The sequence below is a fragment of the Pongo abelii genome, chromosome 2 (assembly GCF_028885655.2).
Source record: "Pongo abelii isolate AG06213 chromosome 2, NHGRI_mPonAbe1-v2.0_pri, whole genome shotgun sequence".
NCBI classification, from domain to species: Eukaryota; Metazoa; Chordata; class Mammalia; order Primates; family Hominidae; genus Pongo; species Pongo abelii.
Genome location: NC_085928.1, coordinates 9,310,457 through 9,329,634, shown reverse-complemented (window position 1 = coordinate 9,329,634; position 19,178 = coordinate 9,310,457). Strand labels below are relative to the sequence as shown.

Sequence of the window (19,178 nt, the reverse complement as noted above, 5' to 3'; positions counted from 1 at the left end):
GCCACAGCTGGCCAGTAATTGGTGAAATTAGCAAGTCGGCGGGGACAGAGGTCAGGTGGTTAATGCTGTAGTGGGGGCTTTGATGAAGTTAGTCCCAGGGAAGGACTGGGAGCTGGGGTTTGACCTTCTGCGTGTCACGGGGCTCTCCTGCCCTGCCTGTAACGTGGTTAGGGGACCTCCAGCTGCCGGCTTGTCCCAGGGGCTCTCAGAGGCAGAACCCAGGGAGCCACAACCTGGCCTGAGCCTCAAGATGCAGCCGCAGTGCCAAGTTGCCGACTGTGTCCTCTAGGCCAAGACACATGCAGAAGCCAAGGGGGCTTTTCAAGCCCTAAAGATCTTGGGGTGATGCCCCTTGTCTTCCTGGAAGAGGACTTAAGCAGGTTTCCCTTGGAGAAAAGCAGCAGGCCTGCCTCCCAGCCTCTCCATCTCTCGTGAGTGCCCCTCAGATCAGCTCTGCATCTGGAAATGGGATGAGTTCTTCACTGGATGTTCCCCTTATTCAACCAAGCCTCACCCTCCCCTCTAGGTTAAAGGCCTCCTAGTGTCTTCTCCTGTCCTGAGCTCCAGAGAGTGTCCTCTGAGCAGGCTGCTTGGTCCCCGCTCTTCCCTGGCACAGTGCTCCTCCCTTCTTTCCTTTCATATCATTTATTGGGCACCTACTAGATGCCACAAGCTGGGTTGGGAGTTGGGATGCAGAAGTGAGCAAAATCTGACCAGATCCTAGTCCACTTGGTGCTACACCTTCTGTGGCCATACCACATCCCCTTGCCCCAGCCAGGGAGCCAGAGACCCTGTCACTGACCATCCTTTAACCCCCAAACCTGGAATCACCTCCTTTTTGGCTTCTACTCCAGCCCCAAGGAACAAAGAATTGCCACAAGCACTCAAACGCATCTCCCTGGGCTGTCACTGCCAGCATCATCATCATCATCATCACCACCATTTTAAAGGCAGGTCCTTTGGAGTCAACACCTGGGGTGATATTCTAGCACAGCCACTTGCCAGCTGTGTGACTCTCTCCTCTCCAGACCTCAGTTTCCTCTTGGATAATGTGGGGTCAATGACCCCTGTCTGGGAGGGTCGTGGACAGTTGTGGGCATTAAATGGAACCATGTATAGCCACTTTCCTGGCCTTCTTGCTGTTCTCCAAACAGGGGCAGGTGTGTTCCTGCCCCAGGCTTTTGCACTTGCTGTTCCCTCTGCCCAGAACACTTTTTCCCTAGATGGCCTCATGGTCCAGCACCTCACCTTCATTCTAGTTCCTGATGGATGTCACCCCCTCAGAAATGGAGGCCACTCTGTTTTTTTGTTTTGTTTTGTTTTGTTTTGTCTTTTGTTTTTGTCATTTTTTGTTGTTGTTGTTGTTTTGTTTTGTTTTTCTTGAGACGGAGTCTCGCTCTGTCGCCCAGGCTGGAGTGCAGTGGCGGGATCTCGGCTCACTGCAAGCTCCGCCTCCCGGGTTCATGCCATTCTCCGGCCTCAGCCTCCCGAGTAGCTGGGACTACTACAGGCGCCCGCCGCCATGCCCAGCTAATTTTTTTGTATTTTTAGTAGAGACGGGATTTCACCGTGTTAGCCAGGATGGTCTTGACCTCGTGATCCACCCGCCTCGGCCTCCCAAAGTGCTGGGATTACAGGCGTGAGCCACTGCGCTTGGCAAGGCCACTCTGTTGAGTGTTGAGTGACTCAACACTCCTCTGCCCACTCCCTGAGCCCCCTTCTCAGTCAGCTCACCTGCCCATTTCCTCTCCAGCATTCATTGCTAGTGGGGACCATGTTCTGCACACCTGTTTTTCATGTGTCTCTCTCAACTAGAATACTAACCGCATGAGGGTAAGGGTCTGCCTGTTTTGTTCCTTGCTGTATCCCCAGTGTCTAACAGGAGCTCAGTCAATATTTCTTGAATTGCATCCAATTAATAGTGCCTGACACCTCTGTGAGTTTGAGATTGTTTCACAGGAAAATGTTACTTTTTTTGAGGAGGAGTCTTGCTCTGTTGCCCAGACTGGAGTGCAAGTGGCATGATCTCAGCTCACTGCAACCTCCACCCCCTGGGTTTAAGCAATTCTCCTGTCTCAGCCTCTGGAGTAGCTGTGGTTACAGGCACTCGCCACCATGCCCAGCTAATTTTTGTATTTTTTTTTTATTTTTAGTACAGATGGGTGTTTCACCATGTTGGCCAGGCTGGTCTTGAACTCCTGACCTCATGATCCGCCTGCCTCAGCCTCCCAAAGTGCTGGGATTACAGGCATGAGCCACCGCACTCACCCTCAAAGTAAAATATTACTTTTAAAATACACACTTTTTAAAGATTGGCACTCAGCAGGACTCAGGTCATCAGAACAGAGTCCCCTTTCCTTTTTAGCACCGGCACCCTCCCATGACGGGGAGCTCACTCACCCTCCTAGGGGGTCAGCCTGGCTCTGACTTGGGGAAACCTCTGGCTCCACATGGCTGAGACCTGCTCCCTGGGATCCTGCCCCCACCCATGGATGCCAGGCCTGAAGACAAGTGGGCACTCGCCAGGGAGCATGGCCTGTACAAAGGCCCTGGGGCTGCAGGGTGTGTGGTGCAGTGGAACAACTGGGGAGGCCAGCATGGTGGGAGGTCAGAGACGGAAGGCCAGGGGCAGGTGGGTGGGCCCAGGCCACCAGGCCCTCGTGGTGAGGATGAGATGTGCAGTCCTTATGCTTAGAGCAGGGGGAGCCTGGTTTAAAGCTACCAGGCAATGCGATTGAACGTGGGTTTGGCACAGCTGTCCCAGGAAGAACCTATGCGGGTGGGTAGAAAGGGGAAGGCTGAGAACTGGAGCAGCAAGGCCTGTGCAGATGGCAGGGGCCAGCAGTAGAGAGTGGATGGGGGTCAGGGTTGGGTTTGAGGTAATCAGGACAGGGCAGCCACCTTATTTGTCAATCCAGATGGTGGACACGGGAGAGATGACAGGCCCCCTGCAGAACCACCCCTGGCTTCCTGATGGAAACAGCCCAGGCCCTGGAGGCAGCACCCACGCCCTCTTTCATGTCCACTAGGCTGGGAAAGCTATTCTCCCACAAAACATGTCCTCACAAAGCTGGGAAAGCTATTCCATGAACTCACTTGGCACATTTATTAACCATCGGGCTGTGTCTGTGGCCCCATGTGTTTGCTGCCCTGTGCACGGTGCTGGCTGTGGGAAGGCAGGGCCGGGTGGCCGGCGCCTACTTGCTGTCCATCCATTTGAGCTGCTCCTTGCCGTTCACAGTCACCGACTTGAGCTGCCCGTCCTCCTCCACCTCCACGCGCTCCTGCCCGTTCTCCACGATGCGCTTGGTGGTGATCTTGTGGCCATTGGTCATCTCGGTGGATGACATCACCGACTTGAACCCCGAGCTGCCAGAGCTGGATCCCCCGAAGGAGGTGGATGAGAAGGTGGTGTGACTGCCCCTGCTGCGGCCCAGCATGTTGAAGGATGAGAAGGCCTCCATGAAGGCCGGAAATTCTCCAAAGCCCACCGAGAAGGCCCCCCTCAGGCCATGGCCCCGGCCCCCACGGTCACTATTGAATGGGCTGTCCCAGAACTCAAAGGAGAAGGGATCCAGGCCACCGAAAAACTCCCGGAAGATGTCCTCAGGGTTACGGAAGGTGTAGCCGGTGTCGAAGGGGCTGTGGTAGGGCATGCTGGCCCCTCCACCAGCCCGCCAGCTGTCACAGCCGGCGTGGTCATACAGGGAGCGCTTCTTGGAGTCAGACAGGACCTCGTAGGCCTCAGACACCTGCTTGAACTTCTTCTCCGCCTCCTCCTTATTGTCAGGGTTCTTGTCGGGGTGCCAACGAAGGGCCAGCTTGCGGTAGGCTTTCTTGATGTCCTCCGGGGAAGCGCTGGCCTTCACACCCAGCACTTCGTAGTAGTTAGCCATGGCCAGGGGTGTGGGTAAGAGGAGAGGGGATGTGGAGGCCAGGTGGGCGCAGGGGCCCAGCTGGTCAGATGGACAGGGGAGAAGTGGCTGGTGGTCTGGGACCCTTCAGCAGGGGCCTGGCTGGACTCCGCAAGCTCCAGGCAAGATTCTGCCCAGGAGTTCACCTTTTCATAGTACCAGTTCTCAGGGACTGGAGGAGCCCCCACTGAGAGGAGTGGGGGGAGGGGAGGGACACTGCTGCTGTGGGGCCAGGCCAGGGTGGGCTGCCCTCCAGAGCTCCTTTTATGACATCAGCTCCCGGGGCGGGGCATACCCCCACCCCCAGCTCTGCACCAGGCAAAGCTGGGCATATGGGCCTGCCCCTGCCGGTGAGGCGGCCGCAGTGGTGCATGGGAATGGGATGCTCTGTGACCCAGGTGGTGTGGGCTGAGTCCCGGGAGCCAAAAGGCAGAGGCAGGATCAGCCATGGGATTCCAGCCTTGGTGAGTGACAAAGGTCTGTGGCCGTGGTGGGGGAGGTGGGCAAGGGCCTCCTGGGTATGTCCACTCGGCCGATGGCTGGGCAGTGGCTGAGGCAAGAGGAGGCCAAGGTGGGGTTCAGGCAGGCTGGGGTGGGGAAAAGAGCCTGCTTTTTTTGTGCCCATTATCTGGCCAGGTCTTCCGTGGTAAGCTCCACAAAGGCAGGAAAGTCTGTCCCTGTCTAGGACAGTGGCTGGCACACGAGGGCCATCGGTAAACACTTGGATGAACCAGGCTCAGAGACACACAGTGCTCAAGGTCACACAGCAAGTAAGTGAGGGAGGGGGTGTGAAACCAGGGCCAAGGCTGCAGCAGACAGCAAATCCAAAGAAGTGTTCCACTCAATTCTGGTAAGAAAAATAAGGATTGATGATAAATATTGATTACTGAGTGTAGTGGGTTGAATGGTGGCCCCCAAAAAGGTATGTTCCTGTCCTAATCCTTGGAACCTCTGAATGTGAGCTTATTTGGAAAAAGGATCTTTTCGGATGTAATTAAATTAAGGATGTCGAGATGAGATCATCCTGGATTATCTGAGTGGGCCCTAAATCCAGTGACACATGTCCTTATAGGAGATGGACACTGACGCACCCAGAAGCTGGGGGCCAGGAGGGTTCTCCCTGCAGCCTCCAGAGGGAGTGCGGCCCCACTAACACCTCGATTTCAGACCTCTGGCCTCCAGAACTGGGGGAAGAGATTTCTTTTGTATTGAGCTACCCAGTTTGTAATAATTTGTAACAGCCCTAGAAAACGAATCAGGTGAGTGAGGTAACCAAATATTCTTGGCATTTATATTCCTTTAATTCTTGTTCTGGTGTTGGATCATATATAGAAACAGCAATTCACAATACTGATTTTTATCTGTTCCTGCCTTCACCTCACCCCATTCCAATTAAGATCAAAAGCACGCTAAACCACCTACTAACCACACCAGTAAAGAGCCTAGATGTTTGGGTCACCAAGTCTTAACTAAGATAGCCTGCCTGCCTGCCTACCTGCCTTCTTTCCTTCCTCCCTTCCTCCCTCCCTCCCTCCTTCTTTCCCTTCCCTTCCCTTCTGTTCCCTGCCTTCCTTCCCTCCTCCCTCCCTCCCTTTCCCACTCCTTCCCTCCTTTCTTTCTTCCTCCCTCCCTCCCTTTCCCCCTCCTTCCTTCATTCCCTCCTTCCTTCCTTCCTTTCTCCTTCCTTCCTTCCTTTCTCCTTCCTTCCCTCCTTCCTTCTTTCTCCCCTTCCTCCCTCCCCTTCCCCCTTCTCCCTTCCCTCCCTTCTTCACTCCTGGCTTCTTTCCTTCCTCCTTCCTTCCTTCATTCCTCACTTCTTCCTCCTCTTCCTTTTTCTAGTCTTTATCCCTTTGTATTATCCTCCTTCTCTCTCTTTTCTTTCAGTGCTCATGGGTGCTAGGTTTCAGGCTCCTAGCAGGGGACAGTGTGTGTTCTAACCAATCCCAAATGCCAGGAGGAATGGAGACAGACTGTAGAGACACTTTGTAAACCCAGCCTCCAGTGACCATCGCTGTCTCTCTATGCAGCTTATCAAAAGCATGACTCGCACCCACGTGCCGGGCATCCACCCACCTACACCTGCTGACACATGTGGCTTAGCAGAGGAGTTGAAGAGCAGAACTTCTCCGCTGGATATAGCTACAGATGAACCTGATTCTTTATCTCTGTGGCTGGATTTTTGTCACTATGTCTCTGTTAGCATTTAGCACCTGCTGTCCCTTGCAGGCTTGTCCCTGGGGCGGGAGAAAGATGCTTGCCCTGCACAGTTCTCCATGATGGCGGTGGCAGTGGGAGAGGCACTGCTGTTGACTGTGGTGCCGGTGGGGAGAGGCACGGTGGGTGTCCATGGAGATGGATAAGATGTCATTAAATAGTAGAGGTGACCATGGGAGTAGTGTTGATGTAGAGGTAATGGTCATGGTGGGGGTGAGGGGGAGAGTAATTATGGGTGATGGTGGAGTTGATCATGATGGTGGTGACAGCAGCAAGGCTTGTGCTTGAGAGTAATTGATGATGGTAGTGGTGGTGGTGATGGTCATGCCAGAGGAGATGGTAATAGTGAGCCTGTGTTGTAGTTGGCAGTGATGGTGCAGGTATGATGAGGAGGGGATGGGAATGGCTCCTAGTGAGCCATTGGTGTGGTTGGCAGTGGTGACAGTAATGGTGATGATGAAGGTGAAGGTGTTGGAGGTAGCAGAGGTTGTATCTTGTTCGGCTGTACCACAGTGACAGCTTCCACCTCTCAGTGGCTCACGACAAACATCTAGTTCCCCCTACTTCACTCGCTGGTGCCTACAGGCAGCTGCCAGGACCCCGCCTCCCGTAGCTTCTCACTGTGGGTCCCAGGCTGGAGGAGAAACTCTGACCCGCACACCCCTCTGTCATGACGGTGCCACTCAGAGCCAGCAGGAACCTGGGCTGCCTCTGAAAGCTTCTGTTGGGCAATGATGTGTGACAATCTCGCTGCATCCCATGATCAAGGCCAGTATCCATGGGGCAAAGAATGTTTCCTTCAGGAAGGTTCTGCAAATCTCAGGGCAATAGGAATAGAGGCCTGAGATTCCCATGGGGAAGAGGGAGTGAGCAGTTCTCCGACATATGCCAGATGCTCATGGTGGGACTGACAGTGGGGGTGGTAAAGATGGCTCTGCTGGGAGCAGTGTCGGTGCTGCTGGTGCCGGGGACGCCAGTGGTGGTGATGGGGTAGGAGGCAGGAATTGTGCTATTAATGGAGGATGGTGGTGAGGGTGGTTGTGGAAGAGGCAGTGGTAGAGGGGGGTGCTGAGTGGTGAGAAGGACACGGTGGTGGACATGCTGGTGTGAGTGCCGATGGTGATGGTAATGGCACCGAGGTGTGGGGCTCTGTATTTTCTGTTGCTAACTTGGCATTACACCAACCTCTTCCATGGTCTCCTTGCATCCTGGAGAAATCTGAGGGATTTTCCAGAATCCTGTCACCAGTATAATTCCAGATTAGAGCCTGCCAATACAAGGGATCTGGAGAGTGGAAAAGAGAGGCCGTTGCAGGCAGGTGACAATGATGAGCTTTGTAACAGCTCGGGGCAATCTTCTGCGAAGACCCTGCTTCCGAGCCACAGGCTGAGGCATGGATGGGGAGCTTCCTGGAATACTGTGAGCTCCTCAGCAACTCCCAGGCAAGCTCTAGAGAGCCGCTTACCTGGGAGCTGCAGGTGAGCATCTCGATTCCTTGTTCCCTGACCGCTGGTCCCAGACTGTTCAGGGTGCAGCATGTAGTAAATGTCCTCCTTGGTACACGTTCAAGGGCTGTGTACTGTGAGGGTGATGGCGGCTCAGATGAAGGTGGTTGTTGTGATGGAGGTGGGTGTGAGGATAGCAGAGAGGAAGCAGATGGTGACATCAGGAAAGCATTGGAGGGGTAGTGGTGGTGGCAGTGATGATGGTGGCAGTCTAATCAGAGGCAGTGGTGGGTCTGGCTGAGGCAGACCTGGTGGTGGTGATGGTGGTGGTAGTAGAGGGGACAATGACAGTGGTGATGGCGAAGGCGGTGGGAGTGGTGATACTCGTGGCAGAGCTGATAAGGTGATGTCACAGATGGGATGGTGGGTGGAGATGGAGGTGGAGGAAGTGTGGTGACAGTGATGTGGTGGTGATACAATGCTGACACGGGTGGAGAGCACCTTGGTGACGGTGATGGAGATGATAGTGATAGTGGGGCTGGTGGTGGTGGTAGAGGAGACGGGGATGGGACGCTGGGGTGTTGATGGTGATGGTGACACTGCTGAGGGTGTTGGTGGCCTGACATTGTAAAGGTGAAGCCCAAAGTTTCCATGACGATGGAATCAGGACAGTGGAGGGGGGGTGGTGACAACAATGTTAAGAGACAAGGGACCTAGTATGACGAGGCATCCGAGAATCCTGTGGCCGCCTCCCAGTCCCGGCCCTCCTTGCCTTGTTGGAGACCCTGGCTCTGGTCTGCATTGTACTCCCGGGGATCTTTCTTCCAGCCACTGCCCTGCTCCGACCCTTGTTCCTGGGATGGGTCTGTGGGAGTCAGCCAGGATGGAGACAGGGCTGGAGACCCCCTCACTACCACCCATTCAGGGCTGTCTTAGGGCACACAGAACAGACCACTCAGTAGGACTTACAGGAACAGGTGTGTCACCTGGGAGCAGGTCCCGCACCTCAGCATCAATGGCATCCTGAGACGGAGGCCCCTGTGGGGAGCTCCCCATGAAGGGAGCTGTGGACCGTGGAGCCGGGCAATGTGCAGAGGAGTTTCCCTTCTGCAAAGGGTTCAAGCTAGTCTCCTTCCACGCCAGTTTTTGGGGAGCCAATGGGGAGCAACAGGGGCTCTGAGGCCTCCATAGGGCCTGCTGGAGGGACAGGGACACACAGACAGGCATGAGCGCACACTTAGGCCCCACACGCTCCACCCTCAATTCTGTTAGGCCACCTTCCCTCTTCAAGCCTCTCTGTCCTCATTCACCAGTGGGTGCTTTTGGGGCTTTGCCCTCTCTGGGGAGCCAACCTAGCCTTCCTGGCTACTGATGTCCCATGTCCCTCGTCTCAGGCCCACCCTAAAGCCAACCCCAAGCCATGGCCAGGGAGAGAAGGACCTTCAGTGACCAAGCGAGGCCCAGAGAGGGCAGGGCACACCCAAGGTCACACAGCAGTACCAGGAAGGTCTCCCCAGGGCGAGCTGATGGAGCCGATTAAGCAGCCAATTGGTATTCGGAGCAGCCAGAGGCCCCTCTCTGTCTCTGTAATTAATGGAGTGGCTTTTTAAAAGGATTCTAATCACCCCCGATCCTATCTGCTTATCACTAGAGTTCCTAATTAGATGATCCTGGCAGTCACTCAGCTAATTCCCTCCAGCCCCCTGCAGCCCTGCCTGGCCTGGGCAGCCCACCCCACCCCCGGCCACCCTGGCCCGGCCAGATGGGCAGTTTGGGGCCTTCTCTCCCCTCAGGGCCCCTGGTCCTCTAACTGCATTAGCTCCAGGATGGATGGGCGACAGCGATGGATGGATGGACGGGCGGCTGGATGGACAGAGTGGCAGGCGAGTGAAGGGGCTGAACAGTGGGCAGTCACAGAGTGGATGGGCGGATGGACAGACAGACGGGCCAAGGGGCAGATCCCACAGTGGGGAAGAGCTCAGCCTGTCAGGTGACACAGGCTGGGTTCCAACCCCAGCACTGCCACTCCCCAGCCATGTGTCCTTGGGGAAGTCACATAACCTGGCTGTGCCCCAGTGTCCTCATCTCATCTGTAAAAGGGAAGTAATGATGCTCCCCTCTCACAGGGTTACTGTGAGGAGCTCAGAATGGAGAAGGAGCTGTGTGTGCGTGTGCTGGCATCCTGGCAGTGTCGATAACGGGTGGCCAGAGACAGATGAAAGGGCAGCCTGCCTGGTGAGCCAGTGGAAGGCATGGTAGGCAGACAGACCCATGACAGGCTTACATGCAGATTGGTGGCTGATGGGGTGGGAAGGCGGTGGACTACACAACCGTAGAAGGGCCAGTGAGCTCACGTCCTCCCCAGTGGTGCCAGGGCGATCTCAGCTCTGCTCTCAGACCTCTTCAGGCAGCCTTCCTGCCCAGTCCTCCAAGCCAGTGATGACAGGTGCCCACTGGGTTCCCCAGATCCCTTCCCTGCCATCCCAACCCAGGCACATCCTTCCTGGTGGTGGCTCATGTGGTCTCTGGAGGCTCAGATCTAGCCCCAAGTAGGGGTTTACTGCCTGAGTGAAGGCATCATTTGTGGGGCCCTCTGAGTTCCAAGTTGCTTCAGCCAATTAGGGCAGCTCTCCTCCTCCAGGGTCCCAGCACCCAGACCCCTTGGCATGGAGCAACCGTAGGCAGGGCTGTGACCCTGAGTTCCTCAGTTACTCGAAGCCTCCAGGAGGATCCAACCCCAGAGCCTCTCCATTTACCCACGGGGCTCTGCAGTTTCTGGGGTGTGGAGTTTCCGGGGTCTTTCTGGAAAGAGTATAGAACAAAAGAGCCTGAAGTATCTTCCAGAATAAAGGCATGCATGCATATGCACACATCTACACCAGCAGATAGCCACCCATCTCCCCATGCACACACCCATCAATCCACCCACCGAGCCACACACATACCCAGCCACCCACCCACCCAGCACCCACACACCCAGCCACCCACCCACCCAGCCACCCACCCACCCAGCCACCCAGCCACCCACCCACCCAGCCAATCACCCACCCAGCCACCCCCCCACCCAGCCACCCAAACACCCAGCCACCCACCCACCCAGCCACCCACACACCCAGCCACCCAGCCACTCATACACCTAGCCACCCACCCGCCCAGCCACCCAGCCACCCATACACCCAGCCACCCACACAACCACACACCCAGCCATTCACACACCCAGCCACCCACACAACCACACACCCAGCCATTCACACACCCAGCCACCCACCCACCCAGCCACCCAGCCACCCACCCACCCAGCCACTCATCCACCCAGCCACCCACACACCCAGCCACCCACCCACCCAGCCACCCACCCACCCAGCCACCCAGCCACCCAGCCACCCACACACCCAGCCACCCAGCCACCCACCCACCCAGCCACCCAGCCACCCATACACCCAGCCACCCACACACCCACACACCCAGCCATTCACCCACCCAGCCACCCACCCACCCAGCCACACACACCCAGCCACCCACACACTCAGCCACCCACCCACCCAGCCACCTGCACACCCAGCCACCCAGCCACCCAGCCACCTGCACACCCAGCCACCCAGCCACCCAGCCACCCACACACCCAGCCACCCACATACCCAGCCACCCACACGTTTCCTGAGCACTTGTCCATACACGTGCCATGTACCAGGCACTCCCCTGGGTCTGGGGTCCATATGTCAGTGAAGGCACCAGACAAAGCCTTGCCCTTATGATGCTGACATGCAGTTGGGGAGATAGGAGAAACTGATAATGCATGAACATTTAACATGATGGCAGGTGTCATAGATGCCGTGAGAGAAAACAAAGCAAGACGGGGGCTTACAGGAAGCTGGGGCTCTTAGGGAGGTCAGATTGGGTGCCCCACACTTCCACAGGTATTCTCAGGCACCCATGCCTGAGAATGGTCACACATGTGCACACAGGCCCTCCTTGAGGCCTGTAGCCCTGCTGTGTTTCCAAAAGCATAGGCCCTGCCGTCCCTCACTGGGAGGTCTGGCTGCCTCATGCCTCTCTCAGCCTGGGCCCTCCCATGACCCAAGCCAGGCCTGCTCCCTGGAGTCCAGGGCACATCTGGGTTTTACTAGGTCTGCCAGCAAAGGGCCTGGGGGGCTCCTATGCAGTCAACAATTCAGATTCACAATTCTTCCCTGCGCTGGTCTGAGTGGGGGCTGGAAACAGTTGAATTCAGCAGCATCAACCCTGTCCTCCCACGCAGGGAACTCCCAACCCCAGGCTCTGGGAGAAGGAGCAGACACACACCAGTGTGCGAATGCAGCTGCAACACTCGCTGGAAGGAGAGGTGACACTGTCTGGGGCATCTGGGAAGGCTGGTCAGAGGAGGTGACGCCTTGGCAGGGCTTGGAGAGGGAGGTTCCAGCAGGGTCGGCCTCACACACATGAAGGGTCTTGGATGTCAACACTGGACATCCTTCCCCAGGGAGGTAGTTCATTCAGTCATGGAACATTTCAAGGCGGGAAGAAGGTGTTCATCACAGGGCTATGATCATGTGCCCATTGCAGACCACCCTGTCCTGGGCGCATGAGGAGTTCGTCTCCTAAATCAGTGGTTCTCAACAGGGACAGTCCTCCCTCCCCAGGGGACACTTGGCAATGACTGGAGGAGTTGCTACTGGCATCTCCTGGGTGGAGGCCAGGCAGGGCTGCTGCTGAACATCCCTGTCTAGTGCACAGGACAGCCTCCACCACAAAGAATCATCCAGCCCCAAATGTCAACAGCACCAAGGTTGAGAACTCTGTTCTAAGCCCTGAAATTATCATTTGACAAGCGCAATTACAATTCAATGTCTTTTTGATGCACCAAAGCCATTAATGTCTTCAATGTGAATATTTAAAACACACAGGTGACCTGTTTCGTGATTTATTTCTTAATAAAGCAGGAGGAGCCTTGTAACATGGGAGTGGTTCCATGCAAAGGGAACAGCATGCACCAGGCTCAGTGGCTCTGTGGAAAGAGAGCAGGCATCTGTAGTCGACTGCACCTGGGACAGAAGGGATGATGGGAATAGAGCCCAGAGAGGGGCAGGGGCTGCACAAGGCAGGGCTCAGACCCCAGGCCACAGAGCATGGATTGTGTCCTGGGAGGGGGAGACCTTGAGAACATTTAAAGCAAGGGGAGAATGGGATCTATAGCATACCCTATAAAGATCCCTCAACAGCAATGAGATTCAGTTTCATATCCACAAAATTGGTAAAAATGTCAGTTTGACATTGCCAAGTGTTGGCAAGGAAACGGAGCAACTGAAATTCCCACACCCTGCTGGCGGGAACATACATTGGAACAACCAATATGGAAAATCCTTCTAAGGCTTATGCCCCCAGGGAAACCCTCACATGTGGGAATAGGGACAAGAACACTCATTGCTGCACTGTTTATGGTAGTGACAGACAGAAGTGACTGAAATGTCCATCTTAAGGAGAATGAGCAAATACATTGTGTTACAGCTGCACAGGGGACTATGACACTGCAGTGAGAACAAAGAAACCAACTCCATACATGAGCATGGGAGGAGCAGCCCCAGCACGGCAGTGAGCAACACAAACCAGTCACTGAAAGCATCATTGTGACACCATTTATAGAAAACGTACAAACATGCAGAATAATGCGTTAAGGATTTATACATATAGAGTAAAACTATAACAACATGCATGGGAAAATGACGTCCTGGCTACCTCTGGAGGCGGGGAAAGGGGACAACAAGGTCAGGAGAGTTCCTTGATCTCTGTAGTGTTTCCCTCAAGCTGGACTGGGGAGGGTATCAGAGGGACTTGACGCTGCCTCCACTCTCCTAACTCCTGGAGCTTGTGCCCTGGAGAGTGAGCAGGAACGTGACCTACATGCAGCCAATAGCATACGCAAGGCAGGGGAATGTTATCGGGGCCGTGCTTCACCAGCTCTCTTGACGCTTCCGTCAGCTGTGCACTGTGCAGGAGTGAGCTGCCGAGACTCCTGCAGCTGCAGGGAGGTGAGCTCTGCCAGTAAGCTGGGGGGGTGCTGAGATGCAGATCCTTTCCTAGTTGAGCCTCTGATGAGAAGCCAGCCCAGGTCAGCAGGTGGACTGCAGCCTGGTGAGGGCCTGGGCAGAGGCCGTGGCTGAGCTATGCCTGGGATCCTGGCCCATGGAAACCATGAGATACTAAACACATGTGGTTTCAAGGGGCTAGGTGTGTGGCAGTTTGTGATGCAGCATAGAAAATCAATACCAAGGCTACCATGGTGTTGCTTATATTATTAGCTATATTTTTAGATAACTGAAATATTTCATAATTAAGAGGTTAAGAAAAGCCCCTGGTGGCCTCAGCTGCAGGAAGAAGAGACAGAGTGCAGGGCATGAGCCTGGAGGCTGGGAGGCCCAGGAGGAGGCTGGCACAACGGAGAGGGGACAGACAATGCAGTCCAAGGTGAGGAAGCAGTATGAGCTGGTGTCAGGGCTGGTGGTGTGTGTGTGTGTGTGTGTGTGTGTGTGTGTGTGTGTGTAGAAAATCCCCTTCATCCCTAGATTCTGAGGAAAGGGAGGGGCCCATGCCAGCATCCCCTCAAAGCCTGGGAAACCTGGATCCCAGCCTCACAGCATCAGAACATCAGAACAGCCAGACCTGGCAGGGGAGGGGCCGGGGAGAAGGAGCAGAGGCAGTATTTTCCCAGGGTCCCCTGGGGAGCCTGGCAGTGTGGACTGGGGGTGGGGCTGAGGAGGACAGATGGGGATGTGGGAGGGAGCAGCTGCCGCTCCCCTCTCCAGGGATGCCCGCTCCCCAACTCCAGTCCGCATACCAGTGGGAGAGATCGTGAGACCCTCCTCCTATCCTTGCTCCCACCAGTCCTCAGTTTCCCTAGTGATACCGGAGAGACGATCTGTGAGGACCCCCCTGAGTTGGGTGGGATAGAGAAAGACATGAGAACACCTACAAATAGCCTAGGGCACCCCACTGGCACTCCCGCCAGCCCTGGCAGCCTTTGGTTCTGTGGGAGAAGGAGGAACAGAACAGGCAGGCAGTTTGTCCAGGGTCCCCAAACACCCTGGTCTTCTAAGATTGGAGGTGGGTTTTGGGGGCTCAGTCTGAAGCCCATTGGGCTACACAGGATGAGCCTAGAGTGGAGGAATAAAATGGCATTAGAAGGGTCTCCTTGCTGGCTGGCCTCTCCAAGACCTTCCATCTTCCTTGTATGATCCTTCCAACAACCTGCAAGATGTGGTCTTGTTTGACTGATGAGGAGCCCGGGTTCAGAGAACCCAAGCCACTTGCTCGAAGCTGCACAGCAAGGGGGAGTCAGGTCTGTCCTTCGGACGGGGCTTTACCCTGAGTAACCTTGGTTAGGGACCAGGGAGGCCCTGAAGTGCCCCAGGGAAAGAACTCAGGTAAAGCTTCCCTAGGATCCTTGATCAGGGTTTTGAAGCATGAAGAAAATTCTCCAGGCTGATCTGAAGGACAGAACATCCCAGGGAGAGAGACCAGCTAGGAACAAGGCAGAGAAGACAGATTTTTTGAATGACTATGTTTTAAATTACACAAGTGGCATATACTCAGAACATATCAAAACAACAGCCCACAGTTATAAAGGGAAAAGTGCCCCCTCCGCACCCCGGGTCTGCAGCACACTCCTGGGAACTAACAACTATCATCATCCAGGTACATGTCTCCCCAGGTGTTTTTCAATCTCTACACAAATATTTTAAAAACAAAAACGGAGTCCGCTTTACATGTTGTTTTCCAGCTTGCTTATTTTCACGTATCCTAGTGTTTCTGTGAGATGTACGGGAAGAGGCTCGCTGGGCCAGAGAGCATGCAAAACCTAGATCATTTCTGCCCATACAGGCATCTCCAGGCTGCTTCTCCACACCTGCCCAGTCTTTTCCGTTTCTGCTGAGAGGGGGAAGTGGTGTCCTATGTGGAATGGGCATGGATCTGATCATTTGTGAGACTCAACACCTGTCGGGATGTCTGGTGGCTGTGGATTCACATTGCTATTGGGGATGACCTCTTGTGTATCCTTCTGCCTGTTTCCTTCCACAGCTTGTTATGTGAATCTCCTAATTTGAAATCATTTGCAACTCATTCACACTTTGTAAAGTCTCACACCGCCCACACACACTTGCCTGCTGTCTGGACAGAACAGTCAGTGTTCACCAAATGAGATGCTAACCAGCTAGTTGTTCCAACATCACTGGATTGGGTAACCCTCCACCTTTGCATTGATTCAGGACACCTCCTTTATCACCCATTATCTCGTAAATAATAGGGTCTGTTGCGGGTTTACTGAGTCTGTACCATTGATCTGTTTATTCTTACAGCGGAACCACAGGGTTTGAACGATTTTGATAATAGAATCTTGTTTGATATCGGAAAGCATTTCTCTCTCACACACACGCACACACACACACCCCTCACTTTATTTTTCCTAATTTTTGACTTCTTCTGCTGATCTTATTAGTTTTTCCAGATAAAGTTTGGAATCATTTGTCATTTTGCCTTTAAAAAAAAAAACCCAGCAGAGTTTTGATCAAACCATCCTGTATGATAACTCATTTAGGATCTACCCACCTCCTCCCCTGCTGCTCCTCATCTTTCCCGCTGCTCGGGTGATTCTGTCCCTGCGTCAAGCGGATGGCAGGCATTCCCCAAGGGCAGTGTCCATTTCTGTGGCCCTGAGGGCCCTTCCCCATCCTAGCACTGGGTCACCGGGGGGCAGGAGGTGCTGTGGGGAAGAACAGCACTGCTCCCTAAGAGTTGCAAAGGGCACTTGGTTTCTTCCTACAAATGGGTGTCAAAGCCAGGCCTGGAAGTGTCGCTGTGCAAGGCAGGGAAGAAGGGGCTGGGCAAGCTGAGCTGAGTCCATGGCCGGCAGCCCCACCGGGGTGCAAACAGAGGGAAGAAGGCCGACCCACCTTGCCACCCTGGCACCAGGCCGTGGGGAATCATCAAGGCTACCCTGACCCACTCAAGATGGCCACTTGCAGCTCCTGGCCTGCATGCCTGGCCATGCCTGGGCACTTTGTGGCCACAAAATTCAAACTGTTTACCATACACAGTGACTTGAGGAGGCAGGAGTCACTGTTAGAAGTGAATTGTTTTATGAAGGAGGGAAGAGAAGCTGTAAACTGTAGCCCCTGAGCTCGGTTCTTTGCTCTGAAGTGACTTGCTGGGACTTGAATCTGAGGCCCTCACCCCCATCTCTACTCAACACCACCCCCCAGCCTCCCCCAGCTCTGGCTGCTGCCTCCTTGTGAGAAACAGCCTCTGCAATTCAGGCACGGTGGCTCATGCCTGTAATCCCAGCACTTTAGGAGGCCAAGGCAGGCGGTTCACTTGAGCCCAGGAGTTTAAGACTAGCTGAGGCAACATAGTAAGATCCTGTCTCTACAAAAAAAATATACATTTTTTTTTAATTAGCTGAGCATGACAGTACGCACCTATAGTCCTAGCTATGTGGGAAGATGGCTTGAGCCCAGAAATTTGAGGCCGCAGTGAGCTATGATTGCACCTCTGCACTCCAGCCTGGGTGACAGAGTGAGACCCTGTCTCCAAAAAGGAAGAAAGAAAAAAGAAACAGCTCCTGCTTTCCGAGAGTTTCCTGGTAGTGAGTAGAGAGAGCTTGTCATAGGATCAAGAGTCTCTGTGTGTGTTATTCCCCACCCAACACCAAGAACAAACGAGGCTGATGAACATTTGTGGGAAAGTGAATAGATCTAGTCTACAGAGGACTGGGGAGCACCTGACACCAGCCATTGGGGGCACAGGGGACACAAGAGTGACCAGACACAGCCCCTGTTCTCTTGCAGCTGACGTCACGAGACGAGGGGATCCTCTCTGCTTGTTTCTGCTGGCTAGCCATCTCTCAGCACTCATGACAGCACCTGGCACTGTGTGCTCCAAAAATGCTAGTTGACAGGAGGAAGGACATAAGCCAGGGGCACAACAGAGAAACAAGGAGGCCTCATTTGATGGCTATTCTGGGTTATGGGTCTGGATTCTGGCCTCTAAGTCCTGAGCGAAGTTCTAGGTTCGGATATGGGGTTCTAGGTTCTGGGACTAGATTCTAGGCCCAAGGCTGCATGTTCTTAATGCTGAGTCATGGGTTCTGAGCTCCAAGCTCTATGTTGTAGATTTGGGGTTCCACACTCAGGGCCCCAGATTCTGGGCTTTGTGTTCTGAGAACTCGATTCTGAGGTCTGGGCTCTGGGCCCCCGTCTTAGAGATCTTTGTAAGTTCTGAGCTCTCAGCCCCAAGCTGCAGGTTCTGGGTTGAAGGGTCCATGCTCTGGGCTGTATGTTTTGGGCTCTGGTTCCTGAGTTCTGGGGCCTAGGGCTATGGCTCCTGGTTTGGGGATCTAGGCTGCAGGTTCTCGACTCTAAGCTCTGCAGTCCAGGGCTGGCTCTGGATTCTGGACTTTGGGCCAAGCAAGTAGGATGGTTCGCCAGAGGCCAAGTAGAGTTATTATTTATGCTTCATGCCTGGAATGTAAGCTCCTTGAGGACAGATTCTTGTTTGTTTTATTCCCTGCTGTAGCCCCATGCCTACAACAGTGCGTGGCATACAGGAAATGTTCAACAGGCTGTGCACACGTGAACACCCGACCCCAGAAACACGCAATCCTGCCATCACGATCCAGGGGCATAGGAGAGAGAACCAACCCTGCCCTCACTGTGGCAACAGCTGGCAAGAGGAGAGGAGGCCTCCTGCTCTGGAGCTGTAGGGGGTGGAGGCCAGGGGGACCCAGGGCCACTATGCATCAGGTAGGAGGCACGTGCCTACCCTGCCAAGCCCCAGGCTGGCTCCTTTCTGTACTCAGTGTCAACTTCACAGGGAAGGACAGGAGGGGGTACTAGTGGCACACCAGGGCAGAGTCTGGAGGTCAGAGTCTATCCTGATGGGCTGGGGCAGCTGGGACAAGGTGCTGACCTTCCCGGTACTTTGGCCCACTCAGCTCTAAGCGAGGGACCTCCCAGTGTCAGCAGCCTGCTAATGGAAAGAATTAAAGGAAAATCTCCTGGACCAGGTGGACATCAGGGCTGTCAAGGAACAAGGATGGTGACAATCAGAAATACCAGTCCTCAGGGCCCCTGGTGAATAAAGATCCTGGTGGTCAAAGATGATGACAACTAAGGTGAAGAGAAGCCATGGCTGACCAGGGACGTACAATCAGAGTGATTTTTCATTAGGGACGGTGAAGTCAGCCAGAGATGATGTCCATCAAACACAACCTGATCAGGGAGGGGTGTGTCACACGCTGGCCATCAGGAGCCAGTGTTCAGGGGTCTTGGCAACCAGAATTATCATTGAACAAATATGTCATCAATCATTGATCAGGGGCATGGGTGGCTTTGGCTCTGAGTGACCGGGAGCATTAGTGGGGAAAGCATTGGGTGTCCATGTCCTTGGTGGCCAAAGGTATATGAGATATTAGTGACCAGATTCAATGACTGGAGACATGGGGTCCAGAGATCTTGGTGAAGAGAACCAAATGCAGACCATTAGGGATCAAGGGCACTGGTGAGCAGAGGCATCAATGATTAGAGAATTTGGTGATCAGACATTGGTGACTGGG

General features: G+C 54.4%; 1 protein-coding gene and 1 long non-coding RNA gene across 3 annotated transcripts; one reads left to right on the top strand and one right to left on the bottom strand.

Annotated features, from left to right (window-relative positions):
• Positions 1-3,082: 3,082 nt before the first annotated feature.
• DNAJB8 (DnaJ heat shock protein family (Hsp40) member B8) lies at positions 3,083-4,293 on the bottom strand. Its single transcript, XM_009238418.4, has one exon. The coding sequence runs from the start codon at positions 3,894-3,896 to the stop codon at positions 3,198-3,200; it is 699 nt and encodes a 232-aa protein (XP_009236693.1). The 5' UTR covers positions 3,897-4,293; the 3' UTR covers positions 3,083-3,197.
• A 5,403-nt stretch (positions 4,294-9,696) lies between these two features.
• On the top strand, positions 9,697-16,774 carry LOC103890076 (uncharacterized). Of its 2 annotated transcripts, none has more exons than XR_008523513.2 (4): positions 9,697-9,808; positions 11,832-13,335; positions 13,936-14,035; positions 15,449-16,774. It is a non-coding gene; the product is annotated as an uncharacterized LOC103890076 (long non-coding RNA). The 2 variants fall into 2 exon arrangements; XR_008523512.2 differs by having other exon boundaries at positions 9,697-9,828.
• The last annotated feature ends 2,404 nt before the right edge of the window (positions 16,775-19,178 follow it).